At 34.9% G+C, this 24326-nt stretch overlaps 1 protein-coding gene across 2 annotated transcripts in view; it reads left to right on the forward strand.

Annotated features, from left to right (window-relative positions):
• The first annotated feature begins 930 nt into the window (after window positions 1–930).
• The window catches only part of For (cGMP-dependent protein kinase for), a 35273-nt gene continuing 11877 nt past the window's right edge, over window positions 931–24326 (forward strand). The window contains exons 1-2 of one of the 2 annotated variants that reach the window (XM_070298332.1): window positions 931–1699; window positions 17567–17733. In XM_070298332.1, the coding sequence (XP_070154433.1) occupies window positions 1137–1699; window positions 17567–17733 (730 nt within the window). In that variant the 5' untranslated portion in view covers window positions 931–1136. Of the gene's footprint in view, window positions 1700–17566; window positions 17734–19932; window positions 21347–24326 lie in introns of those variants that run through there. The other variant, XM_070298334.1, reaches the window with a different exon arrangement.

A 24326-nucleotide genomic window follows, 5' to 3' on the forward strand; every position in this document is an offset into this window, starting at 1 on the left:
TTGTATATTTTTATTTTGGATCTGTTATATACCCATTATTGCAACTTACTAATAATTGGGCTGTGTCAAAGTTCTCTATAATTATTCATAGAGCTCATTTGAGAATAACAAATTTTTATCTAGCATTGCTTTAAACCTTTAAAGAATCTTTAATTGTATACATTTCGATAATATTTGAAGTTACAATATTATAAATTGAAATAAAAGATAATAAAAAAGGAAAAAATTGCAAAATTTGACGACCAATAACGTTGATTTTACTAGAAAAAATAATTTAATGCGGCTACTTCATCTATTGGTATTATAAATCTATTTTGCACACAAACGATATTTTTAAAATTTTTTAAGGAACTTTTTCGATATAAAAAGTTGTTGAAGATAGCAAAATAATATCATCTTTAGGAATAAAAACAGCAGTTTTTTTTTCATTAAAAATAATAAATCTAAATCTTATTAAAAATATTTAAATGCGACGCGATATAAATATTCTAACTGCATATCTATTGCTAAAATAAAATTTAATAATTCTTTTTCGCAAAAAAAAAGAAAAAGAAAACGATTTAAAACAAAATAAATATATATTTAAAAATTAATAAAATTTATAAATGCTGGTTGTGTTAGGTTAGGTTTATTATATTATAAATATAATTAAATTTATAAATCTTGTTTCAGCTTTATCGACGAACGGATAAGAAGAACGCACTCTTATCCACAGAATATGGCGACATTTATATATATATATATATATATATATAGTGAATATAGTCGATTTTCGGACTTTATCGTTACGTCATAACAGCCCGCGTTCGCGACCGGCGTGATGCGTGCCGAGTTTCCCCCTCCCTCTTCCCTCTCCCCATCCCTTCCCGAGCTCTCATTTACCCTCTCGCTCTTTCTCTCGCACCATCCTCTTCCCTTCCCCACTTTGTTCACCCCTTCGCTCTCCCGTTCGGCCGACAAACGCGGGACGACACGGAGGCGGTGGAGGACGTCGGTCCTCCGCTCTTCGGGAGCGCGATCACGCGAATTCGCGCGATAGTAACAACCGACGACATCCTCGTCGGGTCTCCCGGTTGCGTCGCTCCGCGCATAAAACCTCTCTCTCTCTCTCGCGCGCGCGCGTTACGGCAAGTTGAATGGACAAGGGTACCAAATATCGAGTGCCTATCGGCGACGCCTGCGTGTCTATGCGCGTGTGCTTCGACTCGCTGTGCTTCTCGTCGACGCAGCAGCCGCTCGCCGACGAGGAGGAGGACGCCGCTGCCTCGTCGCAGCTGCCGACGACGCACGGCGCCGCGGCCGTCGTCGCCGTCGACGCTGTCACCAGCAGCACCAGCGCGAACACCACCACGATCGCCGCCACCGCCACCACGCAAGTCACCCAAGTGCCGCACATCATCGGCGGCACCGCAGGAGGTGGTGCCCCGATCGCCACTATGGGTACCCTTAGGGAGCTCCAGGAACTGCTGCGGGCTAGGGACGAGAGGATCGCGGAGCTCGAGGCGGTTGTCTGTTGCCGCGACGGCGAGATCCAGGAGCTGCGCAGTCACCTCGACAAGTTCCTGAGCGTGCTGCCCTTCAGCGCGGCGCCGCCGCTCACGCCGACCAAGCCTCGTACCCGCGATCGTGCCCAGGGCATATCCGCGGAGCCTCCGCTCCAGGAGCTCGCGCCTCTCGCGGTCGTCGACAAGAGCGACAGGTTGGTACCACGCGGCTCTGTTTTTCTGCGTATCTCGCGTATATATATATATATATATACGTATGATTTATCGCGCACACACGCGTCCGCGTTCTCCACTTCTCCGTCTTTTTTTTTATCCCCTCCCCTCCTGCTCTCGCGCACCTTGCGCCGCGACCTTGTCGGCCCTCCAATTTCCCGCCTTAAAAAACGTGGATATTTTTAAAGGCGCGTTCAGGCCGCTCGTGACGTTTCTCGTTTTGACAGACGCGTTAAAAACGCGATTGAAAATCACACGCATCGTCGATAGTAAGCGATAACGAAGTACAGTGCGAGACAAAATGATAGCACCTACACGCACACATATTCGTCTTACATATTGTATGTTCTCTTGAAAATAAACATGCCAAATGTCTCTCTCTTTTTCTTTCTTTCTTTCTTTCTTTTTTCATGGAATATATTTTTAGAAAGTTATAGCAAGTATAATAAATATAGGGACGTATATTCACGCGCGATAAGACGGTGAAGAAAGATAATACATTTTATAGATAATGCAAGGAAGATTTATAATATCGATTATTTAATAAGATTTATATTCAGTTTGTAAAACGTAAAACAGATGATTTTTTTTTTTTTACCCTCATATAAAGTTTGTTTCCATTCTTCAAAAAGAATTCGAGAGGAAAGACTTTGACGTCTTAATTCTTTTACGTTTATCGTAAGAGAATTTATGATATATAGGGTGATCAAAAATATATATTCTCTTTCTCTGAGAATTTTTAATTAGGGGATAAAAATATTCATTGTTGATCTGTGATAAGATTTATACGATGTTAGTAAAAAAATCGCGACAAGTTTCATGCGTTAATTGACAATTAATTAACGATCGAGAAGTTGTCGTGTAATTTCGGTAAAAATTTCTTCGTTATACGAGTATGCAAAAATTCGATCTTTGTCAACATTTGAACTCATCTCTCCTCCTCCTCCTCCTCCTCCTCCTCCTCCTCCTCCCCTCCCCTTGCTTTGGCTTGAGATCACCTTTTTTTAAATACCTTTATTTGTCGCCGCTCGTATCGTCAACAACAACTTGTATTTGTTTTCGGATATCTTTCTCCTCGACGAAAGTACAGTTTTATAAGCCCGGAGCTATTTTTTGCTCAGGCAACCGATTACGTATTTACATATTCTTCTTCACGGATTTTTTTCCGTGATTTAAATTGACATCATTTTGCTATTCTATTATTACAATTAAATATCTTTGTTATTAATTTATTTATTTTTAAAATGCATTTAAAAATAACTGAGAGATGCGAAGTCTTGCGATTTATTTGCTAAAACATGAGACACACGCCAGAGTCTTTTCTTAATTTTTAATTATTAACTACTATTAAGGCTAGTTCTCTCACTCATCTCATATCATAATTTTTTTATAATTTCGATTTAAAGAGGAAGATTTAATAATGAACGAGATGAAATAATTTCGCGACTTTGCACTTGCATCTCGTTCTATTTCAACGCCCGTACTCATTCGATTGTGTTCGATTTATTGACGCCCGTGTACATGTTCACTCTGCTTCATTTGTCAGGTGCATACGCGCGACTCAATACGCACGTATGATGCTTAAGTATTGACACGCGCGACGTGAATATTGAAGCCGGCGCTAAATGCTCGGCGGGGAATTTGCATTCCGCTTGTTCGAAGGCAGCATCGGCAGTGGACTTCCATACAGGTTGCGCCATCAAAGGCGCAGAGATTAGTATTATAATGTTTTCCCCTACGAGAAACTTGGTGCTGACATTTATTCTTTCGCGGGCTGATCTTTTCCCATAGATACAAAATAAAATTTACGAAACCGCGCGACTGCTATTTTAAATAACAAATTTCCTTTGACTTTTGCACGTGACTTATTTCAACACGTGCTAAACGTTCCATTTTTTTTCTTTTTCTTTTTTCTTCTCTCTCTCTCTCTTTTTTCTCTCTCTTTTTTTTAATATTTAAATTTCTATAATTTATATTAACTTTTAATACGAATTATATTACGATTTATATTACATTAAAAATAAAAGGCGATTGCGTATATGTATTCCAGAAATAGTATATCATATGGTGTTTTCTTAATCGATTCATTTGTTGGAATTTTTTAAATTTATTATCGCCCTATCATAAAAATTCGAGGATATGCGACTATCTTATCAATTCTTTTCGCATAAGAAAGCGCAAAAAAAAGAAAAAATCTGCTGTCGTCGAAGCAACGATTTTTATTGATGATAATCGAAATTCGATGCGCGAGCGAAACGATCGGAACCAGGGTCAGCAGTAGGTGTTAATTTTAAACTCGGTGCATTTCATTATGCAAGTGCTTTCATCGTGGATGGATCATCGACGCGTGCGTTCCGATTTCCTTTTATCGTGCGTCGATTCCTGATGCAGAGCGTGGTTGAATATGATTAATTAAGTAGCATTCGAAATTTCGATAGGCATTGCGTCACATTTCGATCTCTCTCTCTCTCTCTCTCTCTCTCTCTCTCTGCTCGTATTTGCTTCGTTATAAAAAAATCATTGCGACTTTATAAAATATGTAGACTCTTCTATCGAAGCTTCAATTTATAAAATTCTATTTTATATTATAAGCTTATCATGTCATATTTTTATTGTTAATTTTATATCCATTTTTTTTTCCCCATAGTTACGTAACCACAGAAAATTATGCAAATTTGATCGTATTTAGAAAATTTTTATTTTTTTTTCGCAGAGAAAATAATCTCTCACTTGTCTTGAATTTTTATTCAGTGCTATATATATATATTTCTTTTTTCTATCGCGAAGATATTCTATCTGCTTTACATTTCGATTTCGTTATACAATCGATCGTGCGATGAAGAGCGTCTGATTAAATCCGATATTTCATATCAAGGGCGTGTAATGGAGAGCACAATAGGGTGGAGAAGATGACATTAACATCTGTTGCGTTCGAGAGACCTGTTGTACGCCTGAGATACCTGTTGCGTTTAAGACACCTGTTGCTTTATTCCTTTCACTCATCGCATTGCCATTATTTCAAAGTTTTTCATTCTCACTGATAAAGAGATCCTTGTTGAATCTTATATCCACTGCTCCCGCTGACAGAATCTTATATATTATAATTTCGCGAACAGAGACACCCTAAATTAATTTCGAGAAAAAAAATTATTTCCACTGTTCGTATAGCCTGGGAAATTGAATTAAGCGACATTAATTAGACTCAGAGCGCACACAAATTGAATATTACACAAATTATAGTAAAGAATAAAATTTTGCACCTTCGACGACGCACATGAACATGCTATCAACGCGAGATTAGCTCGTTATTTAAACAATCTTATGATTAGCAGCGAGTTAATCGTCCGACTGTGTGTATTGAACGTTGCATTTACTGCGTAATTGCAGCGATACAATAGTCATCCTACGTAGCACATTATGCATTCGGATTCGAGCGAGTTTCTATTAGCGCAACACATTGCTAGAAGAAGGCACGAGCCATTTCCAGAATGTCAAAGATGCCGTATTACATTCATATATTCTTCAAGAGTAAATACACTATGTCAAATAATCTGCGGATATAATAGTTTCTCGTCTCGCGAAAACTTATTTTGCCGAGAAGATACTCTTTACCTAAAAAAAAAAAATTTATATATATATATATATATTTCTCTCTTTTTCCCATATATGTATATTTATTTAACCGATAAAATTAGGTGCTCGAGTTCTCCTGAAAAGAAACGAAAAATCGGATTTAAGATGGTGAATTTATTTAAAACTAAAAATCAAGGAATGGAGGAATGTACGTGTTCAGCGGTCGCGATAAGCAGGATCGCGTTAATCGAGCTTCCGGTCTACGCCCGGTACACGCGAGATCTCGGTCAACCTGCTATTATAACGAAAACGACAACGGATAAACAGATAAGAGCTTTCGCGATGTAGAGAAATATCTTTGCTTGTTTGTACGTACGAGTGGAAGGTCGCGCGAGAGTTGTATCATCTGATCCGATCTTTTGCCGCGATAATCGGAGTGTATCGCGGATTACCATCATTTATTGATATAGAATATAGATTATAGATAATAGACACGTTCCGGGTAAAAAAATTGCCACGTGCGATTCGCTGAGGTCTCATTATCTCCGTCGAAGAAAAATTTCCGTTCATCTAATGCTCTCATTATGAGAGAGATACGAATTGTCACAATTCGTATGGTATAATTAAATATTATTATATATGCTATTAAATTATAAATTTGTTGCTCTAATCATGAATTTATTTTTTCTATCAATTACCAGGAAATTGATATCGAAAAATGACTGCAGATTTTACATTAGCATACCCGTTTTTGAAGATATTTATAACGAATTATAAATAAAGAATAAATATATTATAATTAATCGCCAATTAATCACCGAAAAATAACACATAATCTCGATCGATAAATTCTTATATTTTAAAATGATATAAATTAAGTCGTCAAAGATGAGCGATTAATTGTTTTGAGAAATATATAGACTTCTATATCGAGGCTTTCAATCTATAAAATTATGTTTTATATCATGAGCTTATTATGTTATATTTTTATTGTTCATTTTATATCCATTTTTCTCCCAGTCGTGTGACTACGGGAAATTATACAAATTTTATCGTATTTAAAAAATTTTTATTTATTTTTTTTTGTCATCTCAATTAACGATTAATTAATTCTAATAATTTGTTTTTGTATGATTTGCAGTAAATATTTTTCGAAGATATAATAGGAGCGCTAATGCAATATTAAATCAGCATCTTTCTCCTTCATATCCATTTATTAATCGATAGTAATAAATCCTAAGGAGTGGAGCAAAAAATTAGTAATAAACTAACGCTTAATTATATATCACACATTCTCGATTTTTGAATTCTCGTGATTAACGGAGATCTGAAAATAATTCGCTCATCGCGATTTACAATTAGTCGGAAAATTCTTTCCGTTACTTTGCCTTCGGCGAACGATTTATTTATGCATATTCGAGATTGCCTGGTCGCGTATGAATAATCGAAGTTACACTGTAACTTCGATTATTCATACGCGCGAGAAGATGCATATATGCACCCGATATTTATACTTGCGACGATATATGGCTTTAAGTCATCGTCTTATATGTATACATATATACGCACGCGAGGTTTCGAATACGTTTTCAGCAAGATTTTCTGCATTTGAGCGAAAATTTGCACATGAACATTTTTATAGAATTGTTTCTTCATTCCATGCTATTTATTTTATCTATATTCAATGAAGCTTCGAATTCATGAAATATTTAAATCACGATAAGAGAAAAAAATCTTCAAAAATTGTACGTAAATACTGCATGTGATGTAAAACGTGTGTGTTTTATATAATCGCTTTTAAATTCTGTTCGGAAAATCTAACAAGGCAACATTGATTTATCCGTAAATCCAGTTTTATATCATTTGCGTACTAGCTTTATGCAGTTTTTTTTTGGCTTTTTTTTTTTTAATATATGTCGTATTTATATAATAGGATCGGTTTCATGAGAACTATTTATGAAATACAGTAAAGTTGTAATTTTCATCTAATAATTGCGCTTTGAAACATGCGCGGAATATTACTATACCGTATTTAGTACACACGCAATATTATATGTGATCGGCATATTAAATAGACAAATAAAATAAAATTATCGATTACTGTCAACTTTCAATTATTTATAGATTTTATTTAAATCTATTTAAATAAATTTACGTAATACTAAGAGGCATTAAACCGATAAATATTTGTAAGATACGCGTGCGAGCTAATTTATCTATGATAATACTTAATTTTTATTCGCTTATCTAAAGAAGTCTTTTAAAAGTCACTTTTTTCAAAGTTTAAATTTTTCGCATTCGTATTTTCTAATTCATTGACAAATCTGAAAAAGATTTTCTTTAAATGCATATACAATTGTGTTTATTACGAATTTCTCTATTATATTATATATTAAATTTTTTAATTATCAATTGATAAGAAAAAATCACGCGCAATAAACTGGGTGAATTTGACGCGTTATTTTCCGACAGTTTTGTCGTAGATTTCTCTACCTCTCTCTCTCTCTCTCTCTCTCTCTCTTTCTTTCTCGTTACATTCGCCGATGAATAATTAGAAATGATTTATTTAATTTTCTACTCGCTGTCGGATTTATTGTGATTAATGCGTCCGTTAGTTCGCTTTAAGTGGCTACGTAAACCGTATCGACATTAACGCGCCGATGATTTACCGGTCATAAAGTTTTGGCGGAGGTGCTATTTTCGCCTCGCCTCTCCCTCCCCGGTCGCAAAACGGTTGTAAGAAGATTGCATTTTTCTTCCACACGCGTCTCTTTACGCCGTTTATAATTGCAAGGCCCACTTGCTGTTACTCGGGCTCGATTCGACTCGACCCGTCGTTGCACTCGGGTTCGGGTGTTGAAACCAGTCGGGTGACGTCACATATAATTACTTCTTTGATTCACTCTCTTTCTCTTCTATGGTGACTCTGGTACGACGAATTCGTCGATCTCGATCAGTGATGTAACGAGAATGGGCTTTTATGTTCTGGAAAATGCGCATATCGTAAACAAGAATTTATTCAATTTCAACTATTCAACTGTTTCATACTAATTTTGAGAATAAAACTATTTTTTTTTTTTTTCCGTTTGTTGTATCTGAGTCTCGACGAAAATATTTTAATTGATTTGTTATATATAATTAATATATTAAATAAATGCTATTTTTACTTACTAGTATTTATTTAGCATATTAATATTAATAAAATATTAAAGAAATAAAACAAAACAAACAAAAATTTTTTTTTTATTATAAGTAAATTTTTAAACAACTAATATTAAAGCAACTTTTTCATTTTTATACTTTTGCTAAAGATACGCTCGTTTCTATAATTTTTAATCATTGTGGAAAATTTTGTAAAAAAATTACGATATGATAAAACATTAGATTCTATCGTCTAACTTTTTCTAATCTAAATAATAATGAAAATAAAATGTATATTTTACGTGAAGATACATTAATTTTTTTATTTAATTACAACGACAAATGTTTACGTGATTCAACTGATATTCTAGTAAAAATATCGGCAATCAAGTTAGGAAAGATTCAAGCCAAGAGATTCAAATCCAAGAGATTATTAAGAGAGAAATTTCGCTGCATACGTTTTTTTTCGAACTAATGATAAAATATTGTACTTGATACCTAACATAGATCTCGCGTGCCAACAAACAACGTTGCACGCGATTATAATAGTTGCAACCGTACGCATAATTCGTATGTCCACACGCATATTTTTGATCTCGCCCGAAAACGTCATCATTTCTCTGACAGCGATTTATTTTGTCAAATTCCATATGGCTACGCTATTTCGCTTTTTTTCTCCGGCATTTATATTAAAAGGATATATTAAAATATTATATATTAAATAATATATATTAAAAGGAAACAGATGTTGTCCGCGTTAAATCGAATTGTCACGTAGCTACGCTACTGATGCTGCGAGTTTGCTCGCCTCTCTCGCTCCCCCTCTCCTCCCCCACCCACCATATCCCTTTCTCTTCCCCTCTCCCTCCCTTCCCCACTCTCTTTTCATTCTGGCTCTTTACCCGTCGTCCCTCCCGCGCTTATCTCGGCGCGGTTAAAAATAGATCCTGTCACGGCCATCGGCGACATTTCAAAAAGCTGAAGCCGAGCGAGCGAGCGAATGGCTGAGAAAGGAACGAGCGAATTATCGCCTCGTCAAGCTTGCGATCTCAGCTGATCTCGGCTAGTGGCGCCTTCTCGAAACGTCATTTCGTTCGCTTGATATTTTCCGCTGTCGATCCACCTGTTTCTCGAATATGTTCGTCTTCCTCATCACAGCTCTGTCGGTATGTCTCTCGAAATATCTATTCTGCCGAGAACGAGAAGCAGAAACGAGAACTGAAATGTTTAATGTATTATATAATATTATACATAGAATTATAAAATTATGAATTATATACATATAGAAATATAAACGAAGGAATGGAATTAAGAAAAAAAGATCCTAAATATTATAAAAGAGAGATTAAAAATTACATGTTTAAAGAGATAGAGATATATAATTTTTTATAAACATTTTTTTATTTAAATTTTTCTAAATATATATATACATAATTATTTACTAAATATTAATAATAATAAATATTATAATTTCATTAATATAGAGTGATGGATCTTACAGCAGTTTACGATCAAAGAAGAGATTTCTAAAAAATAAATGTGTGTAATATAAATCTCTTTATAAATATAATATATATAGGCTGTCTAAGATCATCGGATGTCTTTTGATATTTTCTTTTTGATATTCAGTCAAAAACAAAGTTTTTGACTAATGTGAGACAGACTTTTCCTTAGCGAAAATATCAGAGCATTAATAACTTCCAGTTTAAACTATAAGTGATTGAAAAAGAAAGGCTTTTCGCAAATTAAATTTTGAGGAGTTAAAAAGAAATATTAATTAATTTTAATTAATTTAATTATTTATGGAACTTTAATTTAATTATTAATGGAACTTCAATATTTTTCATTTTCGATTCACGGTAGTTATCTTTGAATTTCCATTTTTTCAGATAATAAAAAAAGAAATAAAAATTTCATAAAAAAATAGTCAGTTCCTATTTTTTTTTTATTTAAATGTGTTTAATTTCGCAAAAAAAAAAAAAAAATTCATTTTAATTTATCAAGGCTGAATTAGTCACTATAGAAACGTGTGTAATTATTTAGAACGCTATTAAAACATTATATTAATCTATTTGTTTGAATAAAAATTTTATATGACATTAAAAGATATCCTATTTTTTGGTTTGTTTCCTACAATCTCTTAACAGAGATTTCTAATTTGAAAACTTAATTACAAAATTATATGAAAATGATGAAAAAAATTTCAAGAAATAATGACACCAAAATTTCGCTAATGACACGCACCAAAATTTCTCGCTAAAATCGACTCCAAATTTGGGACACATTGTATATATAAATTATGTTAATAAGTCGAAAAATAAGACCCTTTAATGAATGCCTCTTATCATTGTATGATAACGCATTTAGATCTTTAAGAAAATCGATATCCAATTTTCTCGAGAGCATCGAACTCTGAACCAAATGAAGAGCCGGACTTCGCGTCCACGAAGTATTTACGTTTATCAGCGATGAACTGTTAAAAATAGCCAACGATTACGTTGTCGACGCGTCTTATCGATGAATTTACTCGATAACGTCAATCATGTCAATTCGATAGCCAGAACGCAATGATTTAGTTTACAGTCTGTATCTTGATTTATAGAGTGATCCTCGCGCGTTTCGAATAACATCCAGAAACGAACGACACTTTTTTTTTTGCGCGATAGTTTATTTAATATCTGTTTTTTTTTTATTTTTTTTTTATTGTCACTTCGAGACGGGTATGACGCACATACGATATCTCTCAACTTAAGCTACGGTTTTAGCCGAAGCGTTTTTATATAACTTAAATCGAAGGAGAGAGACGGGGGCGGTATCTTTTTTTACTTTACAAAGTTCTCGTATGAGCTCGTCGGGATAAATCTTCGTCGGGACACTTATTTTTGTGTATGTGTGTGTTATAACGGAAGTAAGCAAATATATCTATTATTTAATCATTAAAATGAAAACTTGAAAATTTTTATCATAGTATAAAAAAACATATCCTATATATAGAAATATTGGTATTAATTCTATCCAGAATTGAATATGTATGTATTGTCTCTTAATACTTATGCAATTACATTAATTAGAATCTTGTTTTTGTTTTTCACGTGAGAAGAAAGATGTAACGATTCGATTCGTGTGCGATATTCGTAATTATTTGAAGAGATACAGAGAACGTTGTTTATGCTTCGATTGTAACTCGTATCTCGTACTTTGATGGACCACGCCTCTTCGTTTGAGGCCTCGACAATGTAAATTGCGGCGAATCGCAACGTCTTTCTGGTCGTTTCGAGTCAAGCGTTTCATGCGAGTCGCTTAATCGAGCTTAGAAACCATCGGTTAGTGCTCCCCAACAATTGAGATTGGTCCGACATTCTCCGGCATGGTCGCGAGACCATCGCGGAAAATTCTCTCCTTATATTTGACAAAGTGCATTCTCATCCCATGCACATTTTATTCGCATTATTATACGTTATTTACGAATACTTTGACATATCTATTTCCACTTGTCACTTTTCCCATTATCTGTCGATTATCTATCGATAGATAATCGACAGATAAACCATTAAATTATTTGGACGATTTTCTGTTTTTCAGCTGAAATCAATATAATATTCGAAAGCACATAAAATTTCCTATTTTTTTTTATACGTATTTAAATAAAAAATTTTTAAATATAAGATTTTATATAATTTTTTTATTCGAGATTTTATTTTATAGATTACTCTTATATTTTGAAACAAAACTAATATTATCTCTTCTGTAAACACATAAACATTAAATTTTGTTTTAAATTTAAAAAATTCAATTCAATTCTAAAAAAAAAATTAGTCATTTAAAATTAAAATTTATTCAATTCTAAAAAACATGATAATCATTTAAAATTAAATTTTATACAATGATTAATAAAATTATTTCGGAGAGCATATATATGTATAGGACAACAAACTTATTTATAGTAAGTAAACATACGTATTGTACGAAACACGCGAGATTTTATTATCGTAAAATCTTTCATGATTATCCGATGTTACGTTAGTCCTGGCATTGTTCTACTTGAGGCTCTTTGCATATAGAGAGTACGTAGAATAATGATTGCGAAATAGAAACGCGCGCGAAGAGACTTTTGAGGATTCGATACGCGACTTAAATAATTCAAGCATTCCCCCATAATGATCTCGATCCCGCATATGTAGAGGCTTTAAGCTCGTTTTACACGATCCGCGAGAACGTTCTTTACACAAATCTTCACGATCTTAAGTCCAACATTACAAACAAAAAAATTATATTTTACTTTGACATCCGCAATTTAAATTAAAAATTTCAAAAACCGCTATCATTCCCGATAAATGATTGTCTTCGGAAATAAAGCCTCTAATGAACGTATCGTAAAATCAGCGATAGATATCAGGTGAAAAGCTTTAGAGAATCGCCCGCGGAAACACGTGCCGTAAAGAGTCACTCGATTATTTTTCCTCGCGCCTTGTAAGAGAGACACCTTTTTTTCTCTCGGCGGTTAACGTCGACGTGCCAAAGTCAAGGAAGCCGTCAGGGCCGTACCCGGTTAAAGGCCAGTTTCGTATGTAGGACGCATCGGGTACAAGGCATAATAAATCGCTCCGAGCACATTCGCCAACGCAAAGTAGACTGACAAAGTGTAGTCAATGGCGTGATATAACGAGCATTAATTTTGGCATTAATTTTAAATAGTGGATTCGAGACTTTTGAAGTAATATATATACTTTTTTATCCGAGAGGGAAATATATCATTATCTACTACAAAATCAGGATAATATTTCTTTTTAACTGTATATAAGAGACTTCTCCAAAATCCAATTTCTCTCTTTTATCTCATACTTTAATGTCTATTTATTCTATTATTATACGATGAGACACGAAAAGTAATTTTAATTATCAAATGAATTAGTAAAAAGCAATAAATGAGAAATGTACAAGTCTCACATGGAATCAAATTTCAAAATCACTCGCTAATGAAGAAATAAAACGCAACGAGACACTTTTTTTGACAGAGAGCATGGGGTCCTTTCTCCTACGCCATTGTCAATGCGTAATAGTAGTAAACGCACGTATATTCGCGAATAGATCAGCACGTACAATCGTAGCGGTGACCGGCCAGGAGCGACGATCGGAGGATCGAAATGATCGGTGAAAGGAGAGAACATTATTTTTTTTTTTTTTTAATTGGCTGCCAAACGCGATGGCGGGAGTTTGGAGGAGAAGCCGCGAGAGTCGTCGTGATTAAAACGTAAAAATAGCCGGCTCGCGTACTACAGGATCGTTAGTCGTTGCCGGTCCTACACGCGAACTCGAAGAAAACGGCTCCGCGTGTACATGCTCATTGTTGGTTCCGCACGCGTGCTCCTCTTTGATCGTCAGTTCGATCGTGACAGTTCGGAGTGACAGTTCGGAGTGACAGTTCGGAGTGACAGTTCGCGCCTCATGCGATATCGCCCATCGCGATATCCGTGTCCGTTAAATCCCTAATTTGATTCGAGTCCGAGGACGCTATTAATATTGATTAAAGTCGGTATCATTTTGGGTGAGCTCAAATTTCGATGTTAAAAAACGTGCGAGAGTGATCCTTGATAATTGATCCTTTTTCGCGTACTCTTGTGTAGGAAGGTGAGCTCGTGTCAGCGAATTATATCGATCGCAACCCCCTCTTCGGAAGCGAGTGTACCGTTAAACTCGCGATTTCTTCTAAATTATTCTCATGAGCAGTAGTTGAAGTTAACTACGGTTCAACTGACGATTATATGGATCCTGCGAAAGGAAATGAGCCTTCGCGCGATGAAGTTAATTGGTCTAAATCCTTCACCGATGATGCAATGAAAATGTCTCTATGTATTGTAATAACATCGTACATGTAATGCCATTCATGGATAAAGTGTAAACGTGAAGATTGGCTATTTGATTGCATGTTCGAAAAATTTGCGGTGTCTCGATTTAATCAAAAATTAATATCAAGATAGATTCCAGTGTCCAAAATAAATTCTTTTGCAAAAGCCTTCGGTATTAGTTTGATTTTTTTTTTACGATACATTTACTTCTTCATTCGGTTAATGTAACAACCTAACAAACGATCACGCGAGACACGCGAGTTAGTTGATATTGATAGCTCGCGCGATCCTGTAGATTGTGTAGATTGTTGTAGAGATCGCTTGATTAGAACAGATTGAACGAAGCGCTGATGATCTGCGCCAAATTGAGCAACGTTTAATAAAAAGTCTGGAAGAGACGGCGGAGATTCTCTGTGTGCGATGAGACATATGTCTTCAATAAATTAAGGGAATACCCGGTTACATACATGTACCTAATATTTCCTGAGATACTAATACAAGCTTTGATAGTTTAGCCTCGCTCGTGTCGTGCGACATTTTTCGCTAATAATTCAGCAACAAAGAACGAAACAAGAGTGAATTAATGTACTCGTCGTTTTTAAAAACACACAGTAATATAGATTCCTTTAATTGGAGCAGATTGAGAAGGGGAAATATTCGCTTCAATACCCGTTCTTATTGTTTTATCTATCGTAATTAAGTCTAATGATAGTTTCGTGCATACAATAATTTTCCATGTTAATTTATGCATGTAAATAAACATGATATATTTAACTATAAATCATTTTCAGCGCTTTTTTTTATTGATTTATAGATTAACTTATATATTTCCGATTTAGTTTTATTAAATCGTTTTATTTGAATTTTTTTTACATTGTTCGTATAATAATAAATCTATATATTAATATATATATATATATTTTTTTTTTAATTTTTTATCACACCAGGGGCATATGAAATATACGAGAAGAAATATTGAATTTGAGAAACTGCTAACGTGGAATTTGTTGAAGACAAATGATTATTTCCTCTCAATTGTAATATGATTGCAAACGCAGTAGTTAAATATAGCTACTACCGACAATGTATTACGTAATTTTACAAGATGTAAAAGTTTTTACAATCTGTTAATAATCTCATGTTATAGAGACGCGTTACGTTGCAATTACAATCTTGTTGTAAAAATATTACAAACGATATTTGTAAACGCATCTTATTTTGAACAGTACAAATCTGTTCCTCGTGATAATATCAGACCACATACATCCTTATTCTACCAACAAAATTTCCTAAATTATACTTTTTGTTATTTTAAGAAGATCCGTTCGTTTCCAACTTCTTATGTAATCGATGCTTCTAACTTTGGCTTATTACACAGAGGAAATAAATATATCCGACTAGCTTTTGGAATCGTCTTCGACTCTTGAACTATGACAAACTCAAATTTTCTTCCCGGCCGTCCTTGCAATTACGATTTAAAAGCGTATAAATTTTACTGAATATTTAATGTGTCGAATATATGAAAATTGTTTAAATTTCCTATAAGTTGAAATTTTTTGTCTTAAAGATCTGACATTTCCTCGAGAATTCTGACGAGAAAAAAAATGAACTTTGCTACGTCCTCGGATGTTCATCTTTTACACTTAATCGCAGAAATTTTTTTTTAGTATCTAATAAAAAATTTAGAAAGTAAAAATTTTAGAAAATATCTTTAGAAAATAGCCAGAATTTTATTAATTAATTATATAAATATTCTAAAAAATGGGACGTTGCATCGAGAATGATGATCAGAGAAGATTATAGAGCATTCATACAAATATCATTAATACTGTCATCGTATTAGGTTCAAATGATAGATACCAAGAATTGAATGCATAGATATATTTGAATATTTACACTTCGCTCGCATACGCATTTCCCTTGATTTTCGCGCTTATAAAACATTCATCGAAAGACGAAAGAGTGACATTTTCGTGGTGTATGGCTCGCACGTGATATCGAAGGAGGGAGAGAGTGTCGTTCGGATTTCACGCGACGAGAAAGAGAGAGATAGATAGAAGAGAATGGATTCGATACGTGACCTGAAACGATTGTTGTACGAGCGTACGGAGGCCTTGCGACGTCGCGACGAGACCGTCGACATGCTCGAGAGGGTCCTCGAGGAGCGCGACGCCACGATCCGTTACCTGCAAAACGAGATCGATAAGTTTCGGCAGATTGTCGATTTGAAATTGGCGTCCAATGGCATCAATTCTAATCCGAGACTGAAACGACAGGCCATATCAGCGGAACCTCTCAGAAATGACACGACGAAACCGGTGATGAAGTTCACCAAACCGAAAAGGTAGACGAGTAATAATGGTGCCATGGATGTGTCATATGACATCCTTTTTTCTATCCTCCAAAAGAGAGAGAGAGAGAGAGAGAGTCTCTTCGAGATTTTTCTCGACGTAACAAAAATTTACGCCTGCGCTATTTTTTATTATTCTTACCTATTGTTACACATCCATCTGTCATCTGACTAGCTTCGAGATTTTACGTTTGTTTATTAATATGTTTATCGGAAAATATTTATTGCATAAATACATATGTATATTTATTGAAATACAGATACAATTTATACATATAAATTTATAAATAATTATAAAATTATATAAAATAAATTTATAAAATAGATTTTGGCCTAAAAACTGTTTTTCTTATTATAAATAGATATCTTTTTATAAATATTTTTATTTATTACAAATAAATGATTATATGAACATATGTGAATTGATTTGTACAATTCAAGCCATATAACATACGATGTATAATCAGAATTCAAACTTGCATTATACAATATAATCGATGTAGTTGTTAATGCTTGAGTAAACCCAATTAAGGCATTTAACTTAAAATACTAATTATATACGTATGAGTAATTTTTTAACTATAAACGGAATTTATTGCAGTATTTAAGAGGATATTAATTTTAGCCCTGTGCTATAATACAGATTCTCTCCATCAGAGAGATCGAAATTATATAACTATAATATATTATTCTATTATATTATTTAAAAAAAAAAAAAAAAAAAAAAAAATCCTATATGATCTTTTTTTTTCTTATTTTAAGAGATTTCAAATTTTTTTAAAAAATTTGCAGCTAAAAATTTTTACAATTACATCTACGAATACAACTTGCAATTGATTATGAAAAAATATGATTTATTTTTTTCACTTTTTTTACAAGATTACTCCGTACGACGTAAAAGAGGGAAACCTTAATGATGAATCTGCTTTTGTTTCAAGGTCTCGCGAATTAATCAAGACTGCCATTCTGGACAACGACTTTATGAAAAATTTAGAGCTCACGCAAATCCGAGAGATCGTCGATTGTATGTATCCTGTTACGTTTCCGGCTGGTTCGATCATTATACAAGAGGGCGATGTTGGCTCTATTGTCTTTGTCATGGAGGGTAAGTGAATATAAACGCATATCTTTGCTTTATGTATAGTTACATCGGACACACAATATTCTCATGTGTACGATGTATAAAAATAACGTGGCAAAATATTAACAAATATTAAAACTTTTGCGACGTAAAATAAATGTTAATACATTATTAATAGTACAATACATTTAAAAATTAGATCGCTTCATAAAAAATTTCGTTAATTATTTATAAAATGACAGTGATATATATCTACAAGAAAGTAAAAGAAAAACGTGGAATATCCTCGTTAAAAAAATACTTCCGGCATATTATATCTGACGTTGACAGCTTCAACTGTCGGTAAATGAAAAATTAAGGACTGCGCTATTTTAAAAACAATGTTTCTCGTATTTGTGTGCCTTCTCAACCCATTCTAGTGTTAGTACATCACTCAATCTTGCTTATCTATTAGAGCTGCGCGTGATATATTCGTTCCTAACAAAAAAAAAAAAAAAAAAAAAAAAAAAAAAAAAAAAAAAAAGCGCAGTTAATTTTGATTTTTCCTCCGAAATTTATTTTTTATATCTATATACATAAAAAAAAAGAAAACAACCTCGTGCACTTAAACTGTCAACTGTGGTATCGTGAAATTTTTCATCTTATGCGGAAATAATCGGAATTATCTTCTAAAAATTGGATGAATTTTTACGTTTTTATGGGTTTTTTAAATTAATTCGCGCGCAAATTAAACATATATGGTACACGCATCATCGACTTAAATTTACATTCACATTAAAACTGTTTAATCAATTATTTATCGCTATCGGGAAGATTATGTTAACCGAAGAGTCTCGTATTTTTCAAAATAATCTTTTCTTCTGAATAAAAATAATTCGCGTTATGTAGGATTTCTTCTGCGTACACAGAACAAGATCGCAAGATAATTATTATATAATAATAAGATCGCAATTAAAATTAGGAACTGGTCTGCTGTGATTTTAATTGTACAGCCGAGAATAGAAATTGATCTTGCCGGAAATGAAATTCTAAGAAAAAAAATTATCGGGGTAAAATTGCATTATATTCATTAATTTATCATTTATTAATCTTTATTGATAGAACCGATCCGTGGGATATCAACGTAAAGTCGGTTTTATGTAAACACGATTATATCTAGCTCCGTCTATGTAATTCTCTTTCTCCCGGAATTCGATTTCCGTTGAACAAAAGCACCGATGCGATTTCGTAATGACTGACGTGCCGTGTCTTACTTTCACAGAAAAATACATTGCTGGTCGCTTTTCTCTCTCTCTCTCTCTTTCTCAACTGATCCGATTATTAGTGTTATCACTCATCCGTGTCGTTGCAGTCATGTAATCAGTCAGGCAAGCGCACTTGCCTCGTATATACAGTACGTATCATTCATTGTTTAAAATCTGTAGGAATAAATATTTAAATATTCAGAATTAAGATTTATACGATAAAAAATTTTTGAGATCGAAATCAAGATTTATAAACAAACAATGAAAGATGATGCATTAATATCTCTCAATTCACATATAAAAGTAAATATTATTTTTATACATCTGTCTTAAAAAAATTGTTTAAATTTTGTATAATTAATATAATGGAAAATTCTGTCTTCTCTCTCTTAATTTTTTTTTTAATTTTTTATTTTACTATATTTATATACGAGAGGTGTTATATTTATCCGCAATGATTCATCTACACTTAATAACCGTAACAAATGTTCGCTATAAGTTTTTTGCGTGAATACAAAATAGAAAGTTTCGAAAGTGTTGCAGAATGAAGCAATTAATTGAATGAAATCTTGCTTTAAAAAGGGGATTACTTTACAAAATCTATAAAACCTATTTCACTTCCAATTGTTCTAAATCTCGTGAAAAGAAAAATGTGCCGAAGACGCAGTGAAAAATCAGTACGAATCAATGTTGAATTAACACGCATTGTTGCTAACGAAGTTAGTACAGGACCCTCCATTAATTTCCGACTCCCGGATCTTTGCGGTCATAAAAACGTGGCTGCGCTTTTATTATATCGTGGGAGCGATTGCGGGGGCGAGCCGGATACGACGAGATGAGAACCGCTGTCCTTTCTCTCACGAGCATAGTATCCATGGTGGGGACTCCTGGAGCTCGTCGAGGGAAGGGAGTCTCTCTCGTGGTGCTGCTGTCTCTCTCTCTCTCTCTCTCTATCTCTCTCGCCGCTCACACGAGCATGCTTTTCACCAGTCGGGAATACTGTCAGTGAGCGTCAGACGCGACGCGACGCCGCTCGTGACGTTATTACGGTGTCCTCCTTTGACAGGATACCGCTCGTTGCTTTAAAAAGGAACGCCACGTGTGACGCGACGCTGTTTTTTTCGCGGATGTGATCGATCGGAGAGGAGAGTCTCCTAGTCGCGAGAAAACGAAATCCCGAGAGGCAATATCCTCGCAGATGTCACGGGGAATTTCTCACCGGTGCGCGCTTTGTCGAGGATATTGAGCTCGTGTAATCGGAAATCGTAGTGCATCCTGTCTTCAAGCTGGGAGATCTGACAGGAGATCGACAGGCCGGAGATGGCCCGGTTTCCCGCCCGTTGTTCCTCGACGCCGGACGGATGCTGCGAATGAACGATCGCGAATGACGGTCGTCCGTGTTCGTCGAACATTATTTATTAGTCTCGTCGGAATTGTTCGTTCTACAAAAATCCGCGAACTATAAGGAATACCCCAGCGAGTTCGAAGATAAGAGGATTTTTCTTCCCAGCATCATCGATCTTTATCCTGGACCGAAGCCAATTCGTTCCGAATATATTTATGTCAGTTTCAAGATATTATCTCTGTAAATTATTTTGAGGACCGATACCCAGTTTCGCTTCTCGAGCTCGACGTTCAAGAACGTAAGAGTGGAAAAACGGAAAGAATTGTCAAGAATGCGCCCACCTGTCGCGCCTACCCGCTGCGCCCACCTGTCGCGCGCTTCCTCGGACGCATCTAAGAGACATTATTATCGGGTTCATTTTGCCGGACAATAACTGCGTTATCGTCGAGCGATGGTCGAGCTTCTGACCTTTGTGCGCGTCGAGTAGCTGGGGAAAAATCGCCGGCGAAAGTCTACGGAGAACGGGCTTCTCCGCTTCTGTCTCTCGCCGGAGAGCGACGCGAGTTGGAGGTCATGAAAGTACGGAGTTATCCAGGACGGGCGGTCCTGGAGGATCCGGAACTCCTGTTAGACCCGGACGCGACTCGCGGCCGTGCCATGGAATTGCTCTACGAAGCCAGTTGGCGCGAGTGCGGGGTCAACTGGACCAGCAATGGCGGCGACGGCGGTATCGGCAAGGCGGCATCAGCCTCTGCCAGGCAAGAAGACGAGCCCTACGTCGGACGATCCTACGTCGACGTGGTGTCGCAGCTCGAGGGCAAACTGACGGAGCCGTCCTCGACGAGGGACGAGGACGCGCGATCCAGAGGATCCAGCAGCACCGGCACCACCGACAGCGAGTGCTCCGAGGTGAATCAACCGTCCTCCGGCAACGCTCAGGGCGGTTTCCTTATTCCGAGGCCGAGGCTGATAGTGCCGGTCCACACCTACGCGAGGAGAAGACGCACCGGCGCGCCGCAGCCTATAAGGAGACGCCAGATACGCGAAGGTACTTGTCCGCGGATATGACGGATAATCCGCGGTTTTTAAAGACGGTTATTCCCCAGGAATAAACAAACGTCAGCATCTACTTTTCGTATAGCGATTATGAAATCGCTTATTCCGTGCAAGTCTCGATTAACGAGTGAAATTCTTTTTACTCGAACGCCACTTTTCTTCAAGATCGTTAAATATTTTTTACGAATACTTTGATAATTTTTTTTTTAAATTGAATTAAAATTTTATTCAAATTTAGTCTGTTTTAAAATGTTAAATTTTACGAATATAAAGTATCCGTTTAAAAACACATATTTAATATTTGTTTATAAGAAAATATTATTGAAATATTTCTGTCTGACAATATATAATTTGCGACAAAGTTGAAAACAGAAATCTAGTTTATGCGTCACATATCTTGATATATGTGCATATGTGATATATATCATTTGCATACGTAATATGTATATATATATATATTAATACATAATAAAATAAATAATATACAGAATTTTAATTACATGCATATACATATATAAATATTTATATATATATATGTATACAAAATTCTTCATGTTTTATGCATTACATAAAATTAAATAAAAGTTTGTCTCGAATTTTGTTGCCAATTATATATCTAAAATGAATTTTAATTGCTTTAATTTTAATTTTAATTGATCAGATGGCGATTAAATATACAGAACGTCTTAGAGAAGTCGCGCATTTCTTGAAAGAAGTCATACACTTCCACAAAGGAAGAGAAAGTACGTGACTTCCGAGACACTCTGTATATGGTTGCCGGACGTGGTTATGTCTCACAATTAAATATGTATATGAGAGATACTCGTTTATATAATTGTTCCGACGTACGGGGAACGCGAACGTAACACGAAGCGAATTACATACATATATATTGTACATACAAGCGTGCGTATACGTACGTCCGCAATTTTCTTCAACGCGCGTAGAGAGAACAAAGGTTTCGGACACCCCGATGTGTCGCGTCTCAAGCTGACCTCGATATTATATTTTTTAGAGCACGAAACCGGATTATCTCGCGAAATGGGCTCTTCCGTCTGCTCCGCTGTTCGAGAAAAGCGATTTTATCGTTGGCTTTGTACACGCTTTGTTCGCGTTTTACTATGACACGTCTCGATGTTACGCAATGGACATACGCCAAAAGAGTTTTTACGATTTACACAATTATAGATAATTTGTCACGTGTTATTTGCACCATGAAATATCGCTCCACGAATTAATAATACATAACACGAATGAATAATACAGGGTGTTCCCAATTTAAATGGCAAAACTTCAGGAGCGTATATAGGGGACCGAAAAGCTAAGACGGGAAGTCCTTTAGAGGTTTGCTCGTTTTCTGCTCCATCTTGGAGAAAATTTTTTTTTTACTTATTTATTTATATTTTATTTATGTTATTATCTATTTAACGCAGATATTGTTCGAAATGTTGCCCTCTTGCAGCAATGCAAGCATTACATCTAGCACTGACCTCATTAATTGCAGCTAGACATTGTTCTAGTGATATTTGGTGCACTGCATCTATGATTCGGTCTCTTAATTGCTCTCTCGAATTGATCGGCACCGTAAAGGATAACATCAAGTGTTTACATATGTAAGGAATCTTGAAGCAGAAAGTTTGTTCGATGCCAATCGACTCAAGAGAGCAACTGACACTGAGAGATTGAATTTTTGCGATTTTCTCTAAAATGCAACAAAAACGAGCAAACCTCTAAAGGACCTTCTTGTCTTAGTTTTTCGGTCCCCTACACGATCTTGAAGTTTTGCCATTTAAATTGGGGACACCCTGTATATAGACGCTCATAAATTGGTGATGTTTATAATGAGAATACCGAGACATTTAATGTAAAACTGTATGTATGCTAATTTTTTTCTTAGAATATTTCTATTTTTAAAAGTTTGCAAGTGGAAATTTATCGTTTAGCATTTGTTTATTAAATGACAATCAGAGTTTAATTACGGTTGATAGTGTGTAATAATTAAATGTTTCTCTGAAATTTTTTCTTGTGCTTAGTCATTTCTTCTAACTTTATCGCTCTTTCTTTCTCTTTCTTCCTATTAGAAATATTATATTAAATATTTTATTAATTTATATATTTTGTAATATGCAATCTATTTTAAATGAGACGGTATTTGAACTTGAATGTGCAACGCATACTTTCGAAACTTTCTATACATAATTTCATATTCATGTAAAACATATCGAGCATTTCATACAATCGACTTTATCATCAATAACTCATCCGAAATAAATCACGTTAACTTTTACTAATTTCTCTATAGAACAAATCTTGTTGTCATATTTTTCTATTTTATGTATAGAGAATTTCCTATCTTGTGTGTGTGTGGAATATTTAAATATTTAAAAGATCATCTCGCACGTTACTGGTTGGATTCTTATCACACGCTTATGCCGCTTTGAAGTAGATAAAAGCAAGAAAAGTGTTTACATTATAGACTTTATTACATTCGTATGACACTTAATATATGAATACATTTCTAGCATCGAATAAACATGCATTAAATGCGCCGTGCAAAAATACCTTTTTTTTTTTTTTTGAAATAGAGAACGATGATCTTTTCCCTGCCTTAAAAAAAAAAAAAGAAAAAAAATCTTTAATTATTCCAATAGCACGCAAATAAACAATAAATTGGAAATAAAAGAAATTAGCAACAGATAAGCAATAAATTTTTGTTCGATTCTGCTTAAGGTGGTTGCGTTAACTTAATTAATAGTCGTACGAGATGCAAAACTCAAACATCCTTTGACATTCCCATTGATAAATAATTGATGATCGATTTAGCCGTTTGTTTTTGAAACAACGTAAAATTTTTGAAATGTTTCTTCGTAGAAAATGAGAGATATTAATGAGTAGTGATTAATTTAAGGAGCAAAATACACAATTCTTTACGCTGTTCAAAGATCATTCTTTGTACTGCGATATAGTTCCTC

The sequence above is a fragment of the Polyergus mexicanus genome, unplaced genomic scaffold (genome assembly GCF_030449975.1).
Source record: "Polyergus mexicanus isolate NDT 795.1 unplaced genomic scaffold, iyPolMexi1.0 SCAF_7, whole genome shotgun sequence".
Lineage (NCBI taxonomy): Eukaryota > Metazoa > Arthropoda > Insecta > Hymenoptera > Formicidae > Polyergus > Polyergus mexicanus.